This window comes from Convolutriloba macropyga, chromosome 7, assembly GCF_964194025.1.
Source record: "Convolutriloba macropyga chromosome 7, txConMacr16.3, whole genome shotgun sequence".
In the NCBI taxonomy this organism is placed as follows: domain Eukaryota; kingdom Metazoa; phylum Xenacoelomorpha; order Acoela; family Convolutidae; genus Convolutriloba; species Convolutriloba macropyga.
Genome location: NC_134474.1, coordinates 49,877,529 through 49,897,066, shown reverse-complemented (window position 1 = coordinate 49,897,066; position 19,538 = coordinate 49,877,529). Strand labels below are relative to the sequence as shown.

General features: G+C 35.2%; 1 protein-coding gene across 1 annotated transcript in view; it reads right to left on the bottom strand.

Moving 5' to 3' along the window:
* Window positions 1-19,538, bottom strand: part of LOC142343099 (androglobin-like) — a 307,512-nt gene that overhangs the window by 1,283 nt on the left and 286,691 nt on the right. The window contains 2 exon segments of the mRNA XM_075394786.1: window positions 166-278; window positions 281-348. Of these exon segments, the coding sequence (XP_075250901.1) occupies window positions 166-278; window positions 281-348 (181 nt within the window).

Below are 19,538 nucleotides of genomic sequence, written 5' to 3'. Positions count from 1 at the left end.
TCAGCTTAGTGGGTGCATATTATTTGCACACCCCAGACGCAGTTGCAATATTTTTACATACTGATTTACTATCTAATGACACGTGCTCTGTAACTGGGGGCGCATAACGCACTAGGGGGGGGGGGGGGCACAAACAGAAAAGATCCGAATGGAGTGAGTAGTAACCTGGAGTGCCTCGTAGTCCTGAATCTGTCTGATCTTCTCCTGGTTCCTGGCTGCCACCTCATCCTCCCTCCTCTTTTTCATATCCGCCCTCACTCTATTCCACTCACTGAATCCACCTTCCGCTCCCTCTCCCTCGACAACTCCTCCGCATCCACCAATACACGCACTCCGTCTTTAGCTTTCCTACACACGCAAAGGACAGCTCAAACTAAATACAAAATCGAGTAATCGAGCAGGATTGTGTGTGTGCGCGCGTGCGTGTGTGTGTGTGCGGGGGTTTGAGTGTGTGTGGTGTGTTAGTGCGTATGTGTGTTAGTGTGCGTGTTTTGTGTATATGAGTCTTTGTGTGTATGTGTCTCTGTTTGTGTATGTGAGTGTTTGTTTGTGTGTGAGTTTGTGTGAGTTTTGTGTGTGTGTGTGTGTGTGTGTCTGCTTGTGTGTGTATGTATGTGTCTGTTTGTGTGTTTGTGTGCGTGCGTGCGTGCGTGCGTATCTGTTTGTGTATGTGTGTGTTTGTAAGAGTATGTGTGTGTCTGTTTGTGTATTTGTGTATGTGTTTGTGTGTGTGTGTTTGCCTGTGTATGTTTGTGTATGTGTGTGTGTGCATGTGATAAGAAAAACGATTAAAACTTAATAACGCCAATAAGTTGGTGCAAAACATAGTTTTACTTGCTAAAATGTTAATCATGCAAACCGATTCAATTGATATTTTCAATAAATTTGAAAAAAAGGTTTTCATTACTGGTGAATGGTAAAAAAGGTCGACGTCAGCTAATTTAGGCAGATATTATCTGAAACAACAGCCAAGATAAGAAAACATACCTGGAAGATTGCCGGAAAATAGCCGCCGTTGATTCCCATAACCATGATTGGGATTGAAAAAGAGAAAAAAACTAGTGAAAAAATTATTGTTGTACAAACAATTTTAAAGTGCGAACTATTTTGATGTCATGTTACGCTCTGATTTTTAGAGTGTTCCTCAAGGTGTTATTGATGTTAATATTCGGAATAATTAACTTGAATGATTGTCATTGTACAAGGGCTATTTAGATGTTTCACAGTGCGATTTTTAGCCGATATATTTTGAATAAAACTAGCTAGAAAGAGCCTTTTATTGAGCGGTTCAGATGCGTGATATATCCAGTTTGCCTTGTATTTCAAAGCCTTATTCGGTCCCAATTTAGCTCTAAGGAAGCCTGATTTAACTTAGTTTTTTATAAAGATTTTCCAGTTTAATCTTTAATTATTTCAGCAGGAATTAATAAACATTTATTAATAAGAAGTTTTCAAGTTCTATGAAGTTCTAAGAGAATTTGGTCAACTGGCTTTCGGGCTGGTTAATTGGTGTTCTGGAGCTCGTGGGTTCCGCAGGGCTGTACCTTGAGTTGTATTGGTCCTTCGTAAATATTTACTGATTTACAAGTTGAGCAATTGCCGGCTTTTGTACGTCTCTTGAGGTTTGTTAAGTACATATGCAGTTTCCGTATTAGCACCTACTTTATCAGAATAATTACTTCACCGAGTACATAGTTTCTCATGAAGTTATTCACCAAATATGCGAATTCATCGTCAGGGAACTCAAAAAGATAAATATTGAGGCTTTTAGGAAGTTGATATGTTTATCAGTAAACTGTCAATCTGCGGTTGATTTTAATAAACATCAACAAATTAGGGGCTACAGGCCTAGATGGAACAGTCACAGTTTCCACCTATTCTTTCCTTTGTTATCGCTTTCTGCATTATCGTCTTGCTCGAAACAGGTGTACTGGATACAGGCTGAAGATTCTTGAGGTAATGAAGTGGAAGAAAATAAAGGAAATATCAAAAGAAGAAAGACAATGCCAAATTTGTCAAGGAATTAATCAGAATTTTGGTCCGTTAAACTGGGAAACAGTTAGTAACTCCTGTCACCATGTTACGCACTCATTTCAATGTTTTTCTCGAGGTGTTATTGATGTTAATAAATGAAGCGAATAATGTGAAGAATTATCATTTTACAAGAACTTATTTTGATGTTTGACAGTGCGGTTTTTTAGCGCATATATTTTGAATAAAACTAGCTAGTAATAGACTGTTATTGAGCGGTTCAGATGCGTGATATATCCACTAATTGCCTTGTATTTTAAAGCTTTGATCAGTCGTTATTAAGCTCTAAGGACGCCTATTTTAACTTAGCATTTTATAAAAATTTTCCAGTTCAATCTTTAATTATTTTAACGAGAATTAATCAACAATAATGAGAAAGAAGTTTCCAAGTTTTATTAAGTTTTCAAGAGATTGTGATCAACTGATTGTCAGGCTGGAACTCCGGTGTTCTGGTTATCGTGGGTTCCGCTGAGTTGTACCTTGAGTTGTATTGGTCCTTCGCAAATATTTACTGATCTACAAGTTGGGCATTTTCCGGCTTTTGTACGTCTCTTGACGTTTGTTAAGTACATATAAAAGTTTCCGTATTAGCACCTACTCTATCAGAATAATTACTTCACCGAGTACATAGTTTCTCATGAAGTTATTCACCAAATATGCGAATTCATCGTCAGGGAACTCAAAAAGATAAATATTGAGACTTTTAGGAAGTTGATATGTTTATCAGTAAACTGTCAATCTGCGGTTGATTTTAATAAACATCAACAAATTAGGGGCTACAGGCCTAGATGGAACAGTCACGGTTTCCACCTATTCTTTCCTTTGTTATCGCTTTCTGCATTATCGTCTTGCTCGAAACAGGTGTACTGGATACAGGCTGAAGATTCTTGAGGTAATGAAGTGGAAGAAAATAAAGGAAATATCAAAAGAAGAAAAAAAATGCCAAATTTGTCAAGGAACTAATCAGAATTTTGGTCCGTTAAACTGGGAAACAGTTAGTAACTCCTGTCACCATGTTACGCACTCATTTTAATGTTTTTCTCGAGGTGTTATTAATGTTAATAAATGAAGCGAATAATGTGAATAATTATCATTTTACAAGAACTTATTTTGATGTTTGACAGTGCGGTTTTTTAGCGCATATATTTTGAATAAAACTAGCTAGTAATAGACTGTTATTGAGCGGTTCAGATGCGTGATATATCCACTAATTGCCTTGTATTTTAAAGCTTTGATCAGTCGTTATTAAGCTCTAAGGACGCCTATTTTAACTTAGCATTTTATAAAAATTTTCCAGTTCAATCTTTAATTATTTTAACGAGAATTAATCAACAATAATGAGAAAGAAGTTTCCAAGTTTTATTAAGTTTTCAAGAGATTGTGATCAACTGATTGTCAGGCTGGAACTCCGGTGTTCTGGTTATCGTGGGTTCCGCTGAGTTGTACCTTGAGTTGTATTGGTCCTTCGCAAATATTTACTGATCTACAAGTTGGGCATTTTCCGGCTTTTGTACGTCTCTTGACGTTTGTTAAGTACATATAAAAGTTTCCGTATTAGCACCTACTCTATCAGAATAATTACTTCACCGAGTACATAGTTTCTCATGAAGTTATTCACCAAATATGCGAATTCATCGTCAGGGAACTCAAAAAGATAAATATTGAGACTTTTAGGAAGTTGATATGTTTATCAGTAAACTGTCAATCTGCGGTTGATTTTAATAAACATCAACAAATTAGGGGCTACAGGCCTAGATGGAACAGTCACGGTTTCCACCTATTCTTTCCTTTGTTATCGCTTTCTGCATTATCGTCTTGCTCGAAACAGGTGTACTGGATACAGGCTGAAGATTCTTGAGGTAATGAAGTGGAAGAAAATAAAGGAAATATCAAAAGAAGAAAAAAAATGCCAAATTTGTCAAGGAACTAATCAGAATTTTGGTCCGTTAAACTGGGAAACAGTTAGTAACTCCTGTCACCATGTTACGCACTCATTTTAATGTTTTTCTCGAGGTGTTATTAATGTTAATAAATGAAGCGAATAATGTGAATAATTATCATTTTACAAGAACTTATTTTGATGTTTGACAGTGCGGTTTTTTAGCGCATATATTTTGAATAAAACTAGCTAGTAATAGACTGTTATTGAGCGGTTCAGATGCGTGATATATCCACTAATTGCCTTGTATTTTAAAGCTTTGATCAGTCGTTATTAAGCTCTAAGGACGCCTATTTTAACTTAGCATTTTATAAAAATTTTCCAGTTCAATCTTTAATTATTTTAACGAGAACTATCAACAATAATGAGAAAGAAGTTTCCAAGTTTTATTAAGTTTTCAAGAGATTGTGATCAACTGATTGTCAGGCTGGAACTCCGGTGTTCTGGTTATCGTGGGTTCCGCTGAGTTGTACCTTGAGTTGTATTGGTCCTTCGCAAATATTTACTGATCTACAAGTTGGGCATTTTCCGGCTTTTGTACGTCTCTTGACGTTTGTTAAGTACATATAAAAGTTCCGTATTAGCACCTACTTTATCAGAATAATTACTTCACCAAGTACATAGTTTCTCAAGAAGTTATTTACCAAATATCCAAATTCACCGTCAGGGAACTCAAAAAGGTAAATATTGAGGCTTTCAGGTACTTAACATGTTTATCAGTAAACTGTCAATCTGCGGTTGTTTTTAGTAAACATAAACAAATTAGGGGTTACAGGCCTAGCTGGAAATACTGGCTACATATGGCCTTGAGATCTATCTGAATATGAACTAAAGTATAGCACTATTTATGTATATTTATAGAAAAATAATCACGTAACTACGAGGCACGAAATAGGGGCGTGACACTACCGGACTTTATGAAAATTTTTAATGAAAATTTTTAGAAGGAACTGGGTTTTACAATTTTTCTATAAAACATATATAATCTGCAGGAATATAAGGATATACACATGTTTTTGTTGGTGCCGCCCAATTTATGTTTTCTTAGAAAAGTGTTTTGAACGAAAGCATTAAAGTTAAAGACAATTAAAAGATCTAAGAGAAATAAAAGTTAAGTTTAGACAAATTAAAATAAAGGTTAAAATTATTAAAGTTGACACAAGATTTAAGGCTGTTAAGGAACGTGAAAGAGGTTAAGATGGGCTAATTCAGAATAAAAAGTTAGAACATAAGTTAAAGTTGTGAGCCAGAGAAAACGTTGGAAGTAGCACTGACAAAAATAATGTTTATTTCACTGAGAGAAGGTTCTAAACTTGAATGGAGTAGAAGAAGTGTACTGGTTGAATGAATGGTTTAAAGCACTGGTTAATTTCTGGGATTGTAACACTGGTTTGATTATTTAAAGCACTGATGAATAGAACTTAATGATTGAGGGGATACTTAATCGGTTATGAGGTTAATACCTGTCGAACTATTTCAGACTTTCGAGATATCAAAGTATACTTTTCTCTCGGGGTGAAGCTGTGTTGTTCAGTTCGTCTTCTGTGTCGAATCGTTCAACTTTGTTGAGTGACATTGTAGAGGTTGGTGGCATTGAATTTCGTCTGTGTTTTCGTTTGAGAATTTCCATGTCTTCTGGTGATATAACTGTTGGAGGCTTCTTTAGCTGTTTGTGAGGTTTGCCATTACGTCTGCTTTCAAATGTTTTGGCACGGAAACTACTGGGTTGAGCATTATATTTGTTCCATTTAGCTTCATGGAGTTTGGCACCATTCGTCGTACAAAGTCTACTTTATGATATAAATACATGAAGAGGATATGTAAAACTAAGTTTCCAATAAAAACAATGATCGGTAGTGAGAGAGAAAGCATTATTGGTACTCGAGTTTATCAATTAGTGCTGGCTTGAATGACTTCATTTCTGTGGTAATTGGCTTTGCTATTTCGTCTAGTGATTTGGTTGATAACTTTCGATTGGAGTGAATGAATTCTGTTTTAACTTTCTTTAATAAATCGAGATTTGCTTCAGTGATGGTTTCATTTTTCGGTAATTCGTTAATGTTGGGTACTGAATCAATTAAATGTGCAACTGGGTTAGGCACTTTCACATTTATTCTCTTTGCTGGAAGGTACTGACAACTTTGAAAATCAGATCTAATTTTAATGTGGTCACTAAACATTGTATGTACACACTTTAATGTGATGAAACAGATGTTACAACCCTTATGAGGAAAGTTGGTCTGTCAGCCATTCTCGTCCATACCAATCTCACTAAGGATAAAATCACTTGAAGCTGATGTTAGTATCCAAATTCCGTAACCAAGGTTCTGTGCTCGTTCTGGGTTGGGTAACACAACCTTCTCTGTGTCACAAACTTTTAATGCTGTTATGGCATGATGAAACTTGAGGGTTGCTAGACACGAGGAGAATCCAGGGTGGGTTTCGATCGTCTCTTGACAGATTCGGTATCGTGGCGATCGAGCAGTTGTCATACTAAGATCTCGTCAGTACTGTTGTTTCCATCTGTCATTCTGAGATTGCTAAGTCTTCTGCCTCAATTGCCCATTGTAAGGCGTCAACAGAGTCCTTCTGGGGCATAAGGATTACGTTTGCACATAAGACTTCACAAAGTGTCTGGCTAGAAGCTAGGGGAATGGCTAGGTCAGTAAAAGTCCGTCTTCTACTGTCGAAATCTCTTGTACAAGTTTGGCACCATAATACGAAAGTATATCACTCATGGGTATTGCCAAAGTTAGACAATCTGGGGCGTTCTTTTGGCTATCATGGACCGCATTGAGGATCTTGATCAAAGATTTACGTGGTACTAAAGAGATTGGAAGGCGTTTATCAAGCTGGAATAGCATTTATAACATTAATTCTGAATGAATATAGGGCTGCTCGATAACATTTAATGACTGCGTAAAGAGTAAGAAGTAATGATGCTGCTGTGTCAAATTTGAAATTAAATTGTTGTTGCGTTGCTTGCCTTTCCATACAGGTTGCTATAACTATAGGTTGCTATTCAGGTCTACAATTACAAATTGTTCCTCAACTAGTTTCCAGTTTCTGTTCTGCTTTTCTTGCATTTCGTTCTGAACTTTGTTAACTTTTGCAAGTTCGTCAGCAACTAGAGAAAATTTCTCATCTGATTGGGCGCTGATTTCCATGACAAAGCCGTTAAGGCTGTTGAAACTGTTAGCTAATCGATCGATATTTTCGGCGTTTTGAGACGTTCGTTGGCAGGAGCCGAAAATTCTTGTAATTCCACCACATCCTGCGCTGCTCATAGCAATTCCGGGCCGCAGAGTTCAATTCCGGCTACTGCTGCTGCTACTGCGAGGGGAGCGGCTCTCTTCTGTCAATTTCTGTGGACTTCTTCTGGTAAGGAGTTTTTCGGTCTCATTTCGCAGTTTGAGGACTTCAATTTCTGCTTCTACTGTTTCATTGAGGATTTTCGCGTAGAGCCAGTCAGCATTGAAGACATCTGTTGTGTTTATGGAAGTGGTACTGTATGTTGAGTTACAAAACGCGGATTGCGAAATCCACTTTGTAGAGAGTTCGTGAAGTAGAGTCTTCGTGAACTAAGAACTCGACATTAGTAAACCTTTCGGTTATGCGGATCTTTCCTTCCTTTTGAAAGACTATTCCTCCGGCTAGCACTTCTTCCGTGTTGGTCGGTGTCTCAAACGTGGGGCCGAAAAGTACGAGATTTACAACAAATGTGAGTAACATTTTCGTGTTTCAATAATAACAACTGTGTTTCAGGATAATCTCCTGCTGATGTGGCTAATCTGGATGTTCAACTGGGTTCTATTTAACTTTCCAGTGTTTATTTGCTCATTTGTTTAGTATACTCATGCTTCTAGTTCTAATTTTCTCAATTTGGCACTTGTTTATGTGATATTTACATGTTTCAGGTGTACTCTAATTTTAGGTCATGTGTAGTGATGTGTGTGTTTATTGATATTAATATTAAAAATGGTGTTTTATGGTGTTGTAGTGTATTTGTTTGACTGAATGGTGGGTATATGGTTATGGGGATAGTGGTTGGGTGGTCGAATTAAGAAGTGTTTTCTTGTTTTTTCGAGTTTTTCAGTTTGTAAAGATGCGAAAAAGGACAGCTTAGTGAATTAGTAAGTGTCAGTCAGAGTAGACACAGATCGTTCATAGCCAGATTTCGTGGTTTGGTGCTAGTGTTATCATAGAGTGCCTGAATCTGTGTGAGAAGGGTGCTAAGACGTGTTCTAGAGCTTACCTTTATTAGGATACTTCCTGAACTGTCTTATGGTTGTCTCAAGAATAATAGTTAATCTTAAGGCTTACCTGACTAACTAAAGTTCTATTCCTCTAGTCTGTTACTCTTCTATCTGAGCTTCAGTAGACGGTGCACGGGCCCCAATGCTACGGTCTAACGTTTATCTCAATACAAAACAAGAGCGGAGTAGAGAGAGAGAAATATACTCTATTATTAAATCAGGATGGTAACTGGTACTGACTAAATTACTTTCTCTTCTGCCGAGAGAGGGTAGATGGGTAAACACATAAAGGGAAAGGAGGATAAAATAATATATCATTTTTATCCAATCAGGAAAGAGTATTTCAGTCTTTCTGAATAAAGTCTTTCAAATATTAAATATTCCTTTTTGGAAGTCATGTCTGACTCCATCTTTCCGGGGTTTAGAGTTGTTTTGACAGTCTTCCAATCGAATATAGTAGAATATAGTTTATTAATTTCCCTGTAGTCTCTCTGAAGGATTTTCTTTCTTTTTGGTTGTGTTGCTTGAAGATCGGCTCGTCTGTGAGTCGATCCCGAAACATCGGTTACCCAAAGAGCAAAGAGTGATCATCAACAACCACAAAAGTATCTATTCCACCACCACACTATCCAGTGGGCGGAGATCCTTCTGGGTAGGCCCGTCGTTGATGTTGTAGGTGTCCAGATGTCCGGCATCGACTTACCTGACTTACCTGGTTTGCTTGGTTTGTTTTTGTTAGCTGTTAGATGTTAAGAATCGTTTTTAGATTTACTACATGCTCTAATACATAGTATCCCTTCCGGTTGGAAAGAAAACTTAGAGATGTATGTTATATGTTTATGTGTCAATTGTTGTTTAACAATCTATGATTTTGGTCGTGACATAAAGGAGAGTATGTCAACGAAATGGCTAATAACGTTTTTGTTTTCAGTGACATGTGATTTGTCGGCCATGCTGGTCAATTTTGTTACAGGAGTTGAACATATATCAATCAATGCTCCTGTTTGAAGTCATGAGTTATTCGAATGGTATTAATTCTTACAATTGTTTTGTCATACTTCTACAATTGCCAATCTGTGAGTTGTTACGGAGGAAACGTTTTTCGTGTCTGTAAGAGTGTGAAAATGCTGTTTATCATTTTGTTATATTTCTTTATTCAGTTACTAGTCTGTTATGAATTGTTTAAAGGGTTACAGATCTCGCTTATGGTAGTTTGCAATGGGTATGCCCACGGATGACAATTTCCTAATCTCAATTTAACAGTTATTTCTCCAACTTCATGAATTAATTGAACGTCTCTGTCTGCGCGCTTACGATCTAAGGATCAACGTGTCCCGAGATCTGAGTACTGTTTTCTATGTGACTTGTTACAATGATATTAGAGTGTTAGTTGTTACTATAGCTATCGTCGTATAGTAGCTGTTTGGGTTACATATATTTCATGTATTTTGTTTTGTCACTTTTACAAATTTGCATGTGAAAATTTCGATTTGAGTGAAAATTCTGTTCTCTTTTGTTTTTAATCTGACTGTTTCGTATATGTTACTCTAGTTTAGATTTAGAGTTTGTTATGAATAATAAATTTGTAATGTACCTTTTGTATGGTTAAATTGGAAGTTGTATTAAGGTATTCAATATGTTATAATCTGTTTTATGAGAAAATGTCATGTCCTATAGTATTGTGTTACTCACAGTGTTGTTAACATGGCTTATGAGTCATTTATTCAAATGTTATGCACATTATTCATGCACATTATTCGTGTAGTTTGTTTGTTCTGTTTTTATTTTATTTGCCTATTTGCTTTATTTACAAAATTGCATGTGTGTTGCATATAACTAACTATGGAGAAATCTTTGCATATTTACATATACAGTTTTATAAAGTAGGTTAAGTTTGTATTTAAAAAAATAAAAACTTGTTTTTGGCTTTAAGCTTTTTATTTCAAACTGGTGAACAATAAGTATGAGGAATGGATATGGAGAATAACATAAGAGGAGAGGTATGTTCTATAGTCAGGGGTAAAATCCAAAATCATTAATTTACAAATTTATTTAAATATTTGGGAGAATTTGTTTGAAATGATAAAGATTTACAAACATATGCAAGGATTACAAACATGGTTTGGTGATATTACAGTTTGTTGTATTTTGTACCTCAGTTCGTTATATACTGAGACGTTGAATTGTTACTTGTTACAATGATAGCGTTACTATAGCTTCTGCGTTTGTTTCGGATGGTTACTCCTTTCACAGTAATGATTATATTCTTTCAAGAAGTATTCGTCTTTTGAAAGATAGTATCCAAGTAAGTTAACGATTTCCTGTAAGGGGGTTTCTGTTATTGATGCTTGTAAGGCGTTGCAAATTTCTCTTTCTGTATCTGGGATCTTTCGTTCGTTATTAAAGTTTAGGCGGTTTGTAATTGCCCTATTTGTTACACTCCCTGTGAGGTGATATACATGGTACTCCTCACAAGGTTCGATTGCTTCCAGAGGTACCATGAGCGGTCGCTCTGGTGCGTCCTTTGGCTGGAACACGCAGTAGTTCTTAATTGGGTCGAAGTTTCTCAATGTTCCAATAGTATAATTCCATTTTAATTTGTAGCTGTAATTTAGAAAATATGGTGATGTCAATTGGTCATTGATATGGACGTAGCTTTTAGATTCTGTATGTTGTTTGTCTCTAAGGAATGTATAGTATATCAGATTGTGAATTAATTTCGTCTCATGTACTCTATAATTGTTACTTTGAACGTCCTTTGGTGTAGGGTGGAGGAAGTTAAAACTCAACTGGAAAATCTGATGTTGCTGTGTAAAGACGCTGTACGCGGATAGATCTTGAGAGGCTTTTGCCACTAAAAGATCAAAGTTACAGTCTACTGGTAATCGAAACTCATAATCGTAGTCGTACAGGAAACGTTCCGTAAGACTGTAGAATTGTTTTAGCTTAGGGTATTGAGATTGGTGTATTTTATCTCTACCCATATTTTTCGTGCTTCTTTTTACAGTATTTGTATTTTCCGACGGGAGTGGTGGAAAAAATTCTGATACACGATCTTTCAGTGTATGTAATGGTGCCATAAAGAAATTGTAGGATCGAGAATCAAATGGCATTTCTGCCCAATTTCGGTACGAGAGGAGTGGATTGTAGTTCATTCCGTGAGGGTTACTAAGATTTTTTGGATCCTTGTTTTGGAACCAAATCGTCTCCATGACCGTCTCGGTTGGGGTCTGTTCGTTTGTGGATTGATGAAAGAACGATTTTCTGTTATTAGAGCGGGGTGTCACCGCATATGGAAATCTTAGATTGTTAGTGGTTGGGATTGTTGTTCTCGTGAATAAACGTTGTCTAACATTGTTCTGTGTATGTGGTTGATAAATTATGTAGTTGTCTGATGGTGGGGGTGGACGTACTGGCGGGGGGTAATTTGGTAGGGGTGGTGACATGTATGTGTCACTACTGTTGTGGTTATAGTTTTGTCTTGGTCTTGTGTTTTGATAGCTATGTGCAGCTATATTTGTTCCTTGTTCTGATATGTTGTTAATATTGTTGTTACTAGTATCAAAAGATTGAAGATTTCGTCTATTACCAAATTTGTTTTGTATCTTTCGTGCTATTTCTTGTGGTGTCTGCACGATTTGTGTTTTATTTTCCAGTTCGACTCTGAATGTTTTGACTTTCTCGTCATCTGTGATCATATTGGTTTCAGTCTGTGTTCCACAGTCAGATGCACAGTCCCGAATAGTCCCGGGGCTGGATCTGCCTGATTCACAACTCAACTCTCCTTCTTCCACTTCGTAGGAGAATGGCGAGTCTGATTTGTATGGCGAGTCATATTCCATGTTAGATGCCATAGTTGAATGCTAAAACTCAAATACGATTAGTTTAGTCTGAATTATACCTTCGATTTATCATATACTTGTTATTATAAAAATTGTTACACATTCTGATCTCGTTTTTGCAAATTTTTTGTATGGTAGGTCGTTAGTATATTAAATACTTATAATTAGTTTGTTTTAATCTTATTGTTCTTTATGAATGGATGAGTTCTAAAAAATGAAATGGTAAAGTAAAAAATTTGGCAAGTTATGGCGGGTGATGAGGTAATGTTAGTTGTTACTAAAAGGAATTGTTTGTTTTTAGATTTCGTATGTATCAGCCGAATGAGTATCGTAGTATGTGACTTCGTTTGTATGTGGCTGATCATTTTTAAGAATATCTAGGCTGTAGCTACGATTTTGCATTTTGTTATTTGTTAATTTTAATTGGTTGAAATCTATTGGCGGGGGGTTCTGTATTTCTAAAAGTCTGGAAGTTGGTATTAGTTTATGTTGATTATGTTGATTATTTGATGGTTGAGGAATTTCATATGATGCCGGTTGTGTTATAGGTGATTCGTATGAATAGGGTTTAATGGGCATGTGCGATTGTTCTATATTAGGTGCGCTTGGAATTGGTATTGGGATTGGTACAGGTGGTAGACTACTCAAGCGTTGGTACGCTGGAGGTGGTGTTATAAGTTGTGGTGGTATTGGTGGTAATGGTTGGGTTTTATTTTCATTTATTGTAGTTAATGTTTCCATTTTGAATTGTTCTGTTTTGTGTTTTCTTTCTGGTAGTGGTGGTGCTTGTTTCTTTGTTGGTGACTCCAATGTACGTAGTTGTAAACCATGTTCTGTCCTGCGTATAGTAGTGTTATAGTGTTTGTAGTTCGTATCCACATAATGTTCTGTCGTTTTATCTCTACGAGTTAATGTTGGTATTTCTGTTGAATGTCGTCTGAAATGTTGAATATGTATTCGTGAATTATTATGTTCTTTACTGTAATGTGAATTGTTATCATCATTACTATTATCGTTATTATTGTCGTAATCATCTTCTTGTATTTGTGCAACTAGTTGGGTTAGTGTTTGTGAGAATATTCCAAAAATTCCTGTTAATAATGTTTTTGTTATACTTGCTTGTTTCCCAATCGCTTTATGTATTGCAAAAGCGTTGTAGAATTTTATAATTAGGTTTGTTACAAATAATATCATGCTCATCATCGCATAGATGATAGCCATCTTTTCAAGTATGTACCATGGCCAACCAAAGATAGATAGTATCTGATCTTTCAGCCATGCTGCGTCGAAAATTTCCTTCCAGTTTATACTTGGTTGATCAATCTGAAAGTTATATCCATTTATGTTCAAGTCTTTTAACCATTTAAGTGAATGTTCATAATTTTTGTATGTTTGTAATAATCCTAATTGTTCTAATTCAAGTAGTTTTTGTGCGTTAGCAGATTGTGCTTCTTGAAGCGGTTTTTCGCGATCTCTCATATATTCGTGTAGTAAATCTCTTTTTCGTTCTTGTATTAATTGTTCTTTGCTAAATATTCCACTTTCAATGAGGCTTGCTTTGCTGAACATATTATCAAGTACTATTTCTTCCGGTGATATTGTTTCTAATATTGTTTCTACTTTTATTGGATATGGTGTCAATCTGTATCTTACTGTTCCTTCTGTGTCTATTGAGATCAGTTGATCGAAATTACTATGTGAACATGGGACTGTTTTCGCCCAAAGATATGTTTGTCGTGTTAGTTGATGTACGTATTGTACTCTATTTTTGTATAATATTGGTATTTTGTCGTAACATTCACGTGTTTGTGGTACGTATAGTGGTGATGATTTCTTTGCACATTTGTACATTTTCATTACATTAACTCCTTCTTGTTTCACAAATATCGATCTGTCTCCTGTAAGGATGTATCCTAGGAGTGGTGTGTTCGTTTGCACTTGTGTAAGTGTTAGTTGTCTAATATTGCGAGTTTGTTCACATATTTGTGAAGAACTCGATGGCTTGTAAACTAATGCGTGAATAAATGTTACTCATATAGAGGTCCATTTTCATTTGTAGATGTGTGTTCTCGTTTACAAAACCATAATAATAATTTTGATGTTTTTCGTCTTCATATCTTGTGTATGCATTTGACATAATTTGCTGTGGTTTTATTTTTATAAATTTTTCTTCTTCAAATTTGTCTTCCTTTCTTGTTACTTTAAGTCCTGTATGCATATCAAAACCATATTCGTATATTATATAGATATCATCGTATTCTGTTTTATGTAACGGTTGTGGTGATCCACATTCTCGTTCAATAATGGGTAGATTTCAAATCTTGTTGCGATTGAGGATGTATCATTAAATTTTACTTTTTTATGTACATCTGGTTTTTGTACTGATGACCATTCCGCGTTTGTTTCTATCCAATATCGTTCCTGATACTTAACCATATATGCATCAAACCGAATAAGTTCGAATAGTTGGCAATGTGTTTGGGGTTCCCAAATGATTGTTGCTTTTGTAAAGGGTGTTGGTAAACATTCTCCCTTGTGGAGATCACATGGTAGTTTTGTTCCCATATATGATATGTCTTTTGTATCAGGGTTTAATATTAATGAGACTTCTTTTATCTCTAGAGTCCATTCTAAAATGTCAATTCTATTTTGTTTTTTGACGCCTGATAGGCAGTTTGATTGTGCATTTTTGATTTCATTCGGCACCCACATTGGGTTTGTATAATCATATACTAATCTTCCATATGGTGGTACCATAGGAGTGTCTCCATTGAATTGTATATTTCCTTGTACGTTTTCTAATCTTTTTTGTAATGGTGGGTTTGATAAAATTGAATGATATGTTATGCCTTGTTGGTCTGTATTTTGTATTTTTAAGGAGGTTAATTCTGGCGAGTTCGTTACGAACTTCGTCTGGGTCCAGGATTTTCGTTCTTCGTGCATCTGATACGTAATAGCTCGGTCTGTTTGATCTAATGTAATGAGTGTGTTGTGAACACCATTCTACTTTTTCTTTGATCGTTCCTGTAACAGCATATGCTTTGATTTCTACAGCTTGTGCTTTTGATAATAATTGAACTTCTGTTTTTGTCATTTCTAAGTCTAATGGTTTAAATTTACATGTGCTGATTTTGTTCAGTTCGTAGTATTTTACGTTTGTTATTTCTTCTGCGTCGCAGTCGTAGTGTTCGATAAAAATGTCTTGAGGTCCTACTGCTGATCCATTAATGTTTTGTCCTTTTAATTCAACGTAATCTCCTTTTGTCTGTCGTTTGTTTCTTTTATTATTTAGTTGGAATTTTTCCAAAATACTGTCTGTTAATTGTTCTCTGTAAAAATTCCAATTTCGTGTCCAATTATCTATGGCTATTTCCCACATTTGTTCGTAATCTGTACTATTCTTGAATTCTTTTAAGTCTAGTGAATTATACTTTGATGGTAATTTGTATATTTCCGTTTCAAATTTTGTTTTGTTATTAAATACATGATCCATTAATTTGTTAAAGTTATCTTGGTCGGTTGCATTTATGTTATTTGTTTTTGTTTTTCTTTTCTTTTGGAAACTTTCTATATGTTTTTCCATACGTTCTTGTATGTGTTCTTTAATTTGTTCTCTGATATTTTGTTTTATTTTATATTTTGATCTTATTTCTGTGTCTATTTTCATATAGATAAATAATGTTATTAGTAATAATATTAGTATTATGGATTTTAATTGAAGCGGCATGTGTATGATAGTCCTGTGTGGGGATTATAGAATGTTGCAAATCCTAAAGTTTGTTTAGTATATCTGTCAAACTTATAAACAAAGTCAATACAAATAAACGGTGCTGGTGTCGTTGTTGTTACTATAGATGGTGTTGTTGCATGAAATGGGTGATTGAATATCGTATCGTATTTAATCGTTGTATTAAATTTTAGTTCTAGAGATGGTGTTGCTAGAACTTCAAGTGCTGTATTTCGTTGGCGATGTGTTAGGTTTAAGGTATTTGTAAGTCTACTTCTTGACCAATTTGTGAGAGTATCTCCAAGATTAGTTGGTCCGTATAATGGTGGAGGTGGGTTCCAGGTTTTATGATCTAATGGAAAAAGATATGTATGATCATTAGTTCTACTTAAAGTAGGTGGATTTGGATTGAGTACGGGTGTTGCTCTAGTTCTTCCAGGGTGTGTAGATGATAATCTTATTTCTGGTATAAATGAAGTAGGTGATAATGGTGTGTTTTGTGGTGGTTGTAGGGAATTTGCTATTTCTAATCGTGGTACGCTGATAGATGTATTTGTTAATGAGGATGTTCTTGGTGTTCTTCGTGGTGTTGAACTTGTACTTGCGGATTGTTGCGGTGATGTTGCTGACCAAAGTGAGCTGTTTGGTGATTGTATTGGTTATACACGAAAGTGTTCTTGTACAAAATTAAAATCTTGTCTTTGTTGTGTTGTTGGCGGTAAAAATGGGTTAGCTCGTAGTTCTGATGTTGTTGGTGTTGGAATAGTATGAACGCTTGACTGACTTGGTGACGCGATACTAAAGTTTGATAGTGTTGGTGTACCTATTCGACTTGGTGGTTCTGTTTGTTCTGCTTCTAAGGGTCTTATTATGTTTGATTCTATATCAGTTGATCCGTATGATACTAATGTAGAGTCTTGTGTAGGAAATGATAATGATGCTCTACGTCTGCCTCTTAGTAGATGTCGTGTATCTGTTCTTGCTCTTCTTACTGTATATGGGTTTTCGTTTTCGGGGTTTGTTTCTTCTATTTCTGGTGATGTGGGTATATTTGTTAGGTCTGTTACTTCGTTGTGATGTGGTCTTTCTGGGTGATTGTTACTATTGTTATTATTATTTGGTGAAGCAATTTTTGCTGTTTTTAGATAATTTCAGGCTCCCGAGCCTGGTCCAGGTGGTGGATGTTGTATGTACGGTGGGGCTAGTATAACTACTGGTATTAATTCTTGTTCTGGTTGGTGTGTTTGAGCTCCTAGGTTTGTAATCCAAATTTCATTCGTTGTTAATCTAATATTTAATTGATATATGACAATGTTACCATGCAATGGTGATGTGTTGGGGAATCCAATTTGGAGGTAGAACTTTTGTGTATGTAATGTATGATATATCGATTCTTCAATGTCTGGGTTGGGATCAATTTTTATGTGTTTACAAAATATTCTATTAGTCCTAAACACATACGTACGAAGAAGTATATTATAATTGCAATTTTTATAAATTTAAATATTTCTAATTCGACAATATCTATATTTGTTTTACATATGTGGTAAATATCGGGGTGAGTTTCATGCATCGGGTTATTGTACTGGTGGGCTTGCATATACGACTCGGCGGTTGCGTATAACTTCGCTTATTGTTATAATAGCTAAATATATCGATATTACTACAATGCAAGGTACTAGGAGTATTGTTAGGAAGAATATTACTTTAGATAGTATAAAGTAGATTGTGATTAAGGATTCGTTGAAATCTATTTTTGAAACTGATAAATAAAATGTGTAACTTTGTTATCAATTATGGAAATGTGAGGTGTAATGCTGCACTGAGAAGTGACAGGTATTTGCTCAATTGTAACTGACACTTAACCGTGCCGCACTACAGATATTATTATACTGTATTTATCTGTAGATTACTATTACGATTACTGGTATCATATCTGAAAGTTTGTGTGACAATATATTTGTTAAAATTTTTCTCTTTGGTTTTGTTTTCAAGAGGTGTTTTTATCGTCTATAAGAGTTATAGCGTCTTTTTTACATACAACTATAAAAACTGTTTTTAGTTTGTTAAGGTCAATACATTGATCTGTTTGGATCTGTTGTTTCAGTAAGTTATACTCTGTGATTGTTTCGTTACAAATGGTTATTTGTTTTAGTAATTCAAAATGTTTTTCTCCCCAAAATAGTTTTACTTCTTGTCCGCTTTCTGTTTTTCCTTCAATAATAAATAAACAATCTTTATCGGAGAATTGACAAATTGTTGTTCTTATACTATCGTTATCAAAATGAATGTGGTTTCCAAATGAGTAATCTAATTTTGCAAAATTTTCTCTTTGGACTTGTATTTTTATACAAAACTGTTTTGTGTTCAAAGAGTTCAAAAACTCTGACACTTTTATCATTGGTGGTTTTTCATCACTGTGGTGACTGTAGTGATGGATTAATCTTTGGTAGAAGAAGTTCAAATAGTTTAATGAGTAGTTAAAAGGATTCAGCTTACCTGGTGGTGTTGAATTGTTGAATGAAAAGGATAAATGAACGAGTTGCGACAAATATGGAAAAAGTTATGAAAGAAGTTATGAAGTGATTCAAAATTTGTTTAGTTATTAGATATATTGAAATATATGAATTTCTTTTTTTTAAGATAGAATATTTTTAGTCTTAAGACTAAATTTTGTATTTGTGGTTTAGAATTTTCAGCTTAGCTGAGTTTTTTCGCAAATTTTTTCAGATTTTTGAACAAGTTTAACGGTTGTGGTTTGTGCGAGGCAAAATCAGAATTGTGATTTTTACTTTCTTTTCGAAGGCTCTCTATAATGTTGGTGACATTTTCATATCTTCCGTTTTTCATTTTTTGGATTTTAAGTTGTCAATTTCAGTAATTACTGGGTCCAATTATGGTGTTAGTTTCCTCGTTTGATGAATTGGACTTTCCTCTGATTGTTCCGATGCTCTTTGTTCTCGAGATTTTTGTTTTCCTTGTAATTGGTATGTTGACATTTGTTTGATGGTTAGATGGTATACTTTCAGCATGGTATGTTAATTCTTTCTTGGTGCCAATTATATGGTATCAATAAAGTTAGTCTACTGTTTTTATGTCAATTATGCTATGTCTTTTGTTCTGAAGTGATCTCTGTCATCATTAGGATGGTTAGTTATTGATGGTTAGTGGCGCTAGCGGGTGATGGTTAGTGGTGCCCGTTATTATCAATCAGCTTGGTACTTTTTGTTCTAATTGGCTATATGGTATGTCTGTTGTATGCCTTTGATGGTGCAACTCTGCAGATGGTGCAACTTTGCAGATTTTAATTATTGACGTAGTTGGAATGTTTATTTCATCTACTAATGATCTTGGTAAGACCTGTCTTGTTAATCACCATTGTGTTCGGTGTAAATGTTAATTGGTTTACCATTTATGTTTTGTTACTAATTGCGTCTGCATAGAGACCGTTTGTCTCTGACGTTTGTTGTTTAAGATGTTGTCAATTTGGGAAGTTTTTCCCTGTAATTGGTTTTAGTTTTAGTTTGAGTTACTAATGAGGTACGGAAGATGGTGTCTTTACTAATGATGTCTGTGACATTTTAGTTATTGACATCCATAAAATAATAACGTCCGTATTTTCACTAATGAGTTGTATGATGTCCGCATTTTGCACTAATTAGGTGGATAACGTCCGTTTTTTCACTAATGAGGTATATGACGTGTTAGTGAATGACGTATATGTAAAGTTTTTGCAAATTGGT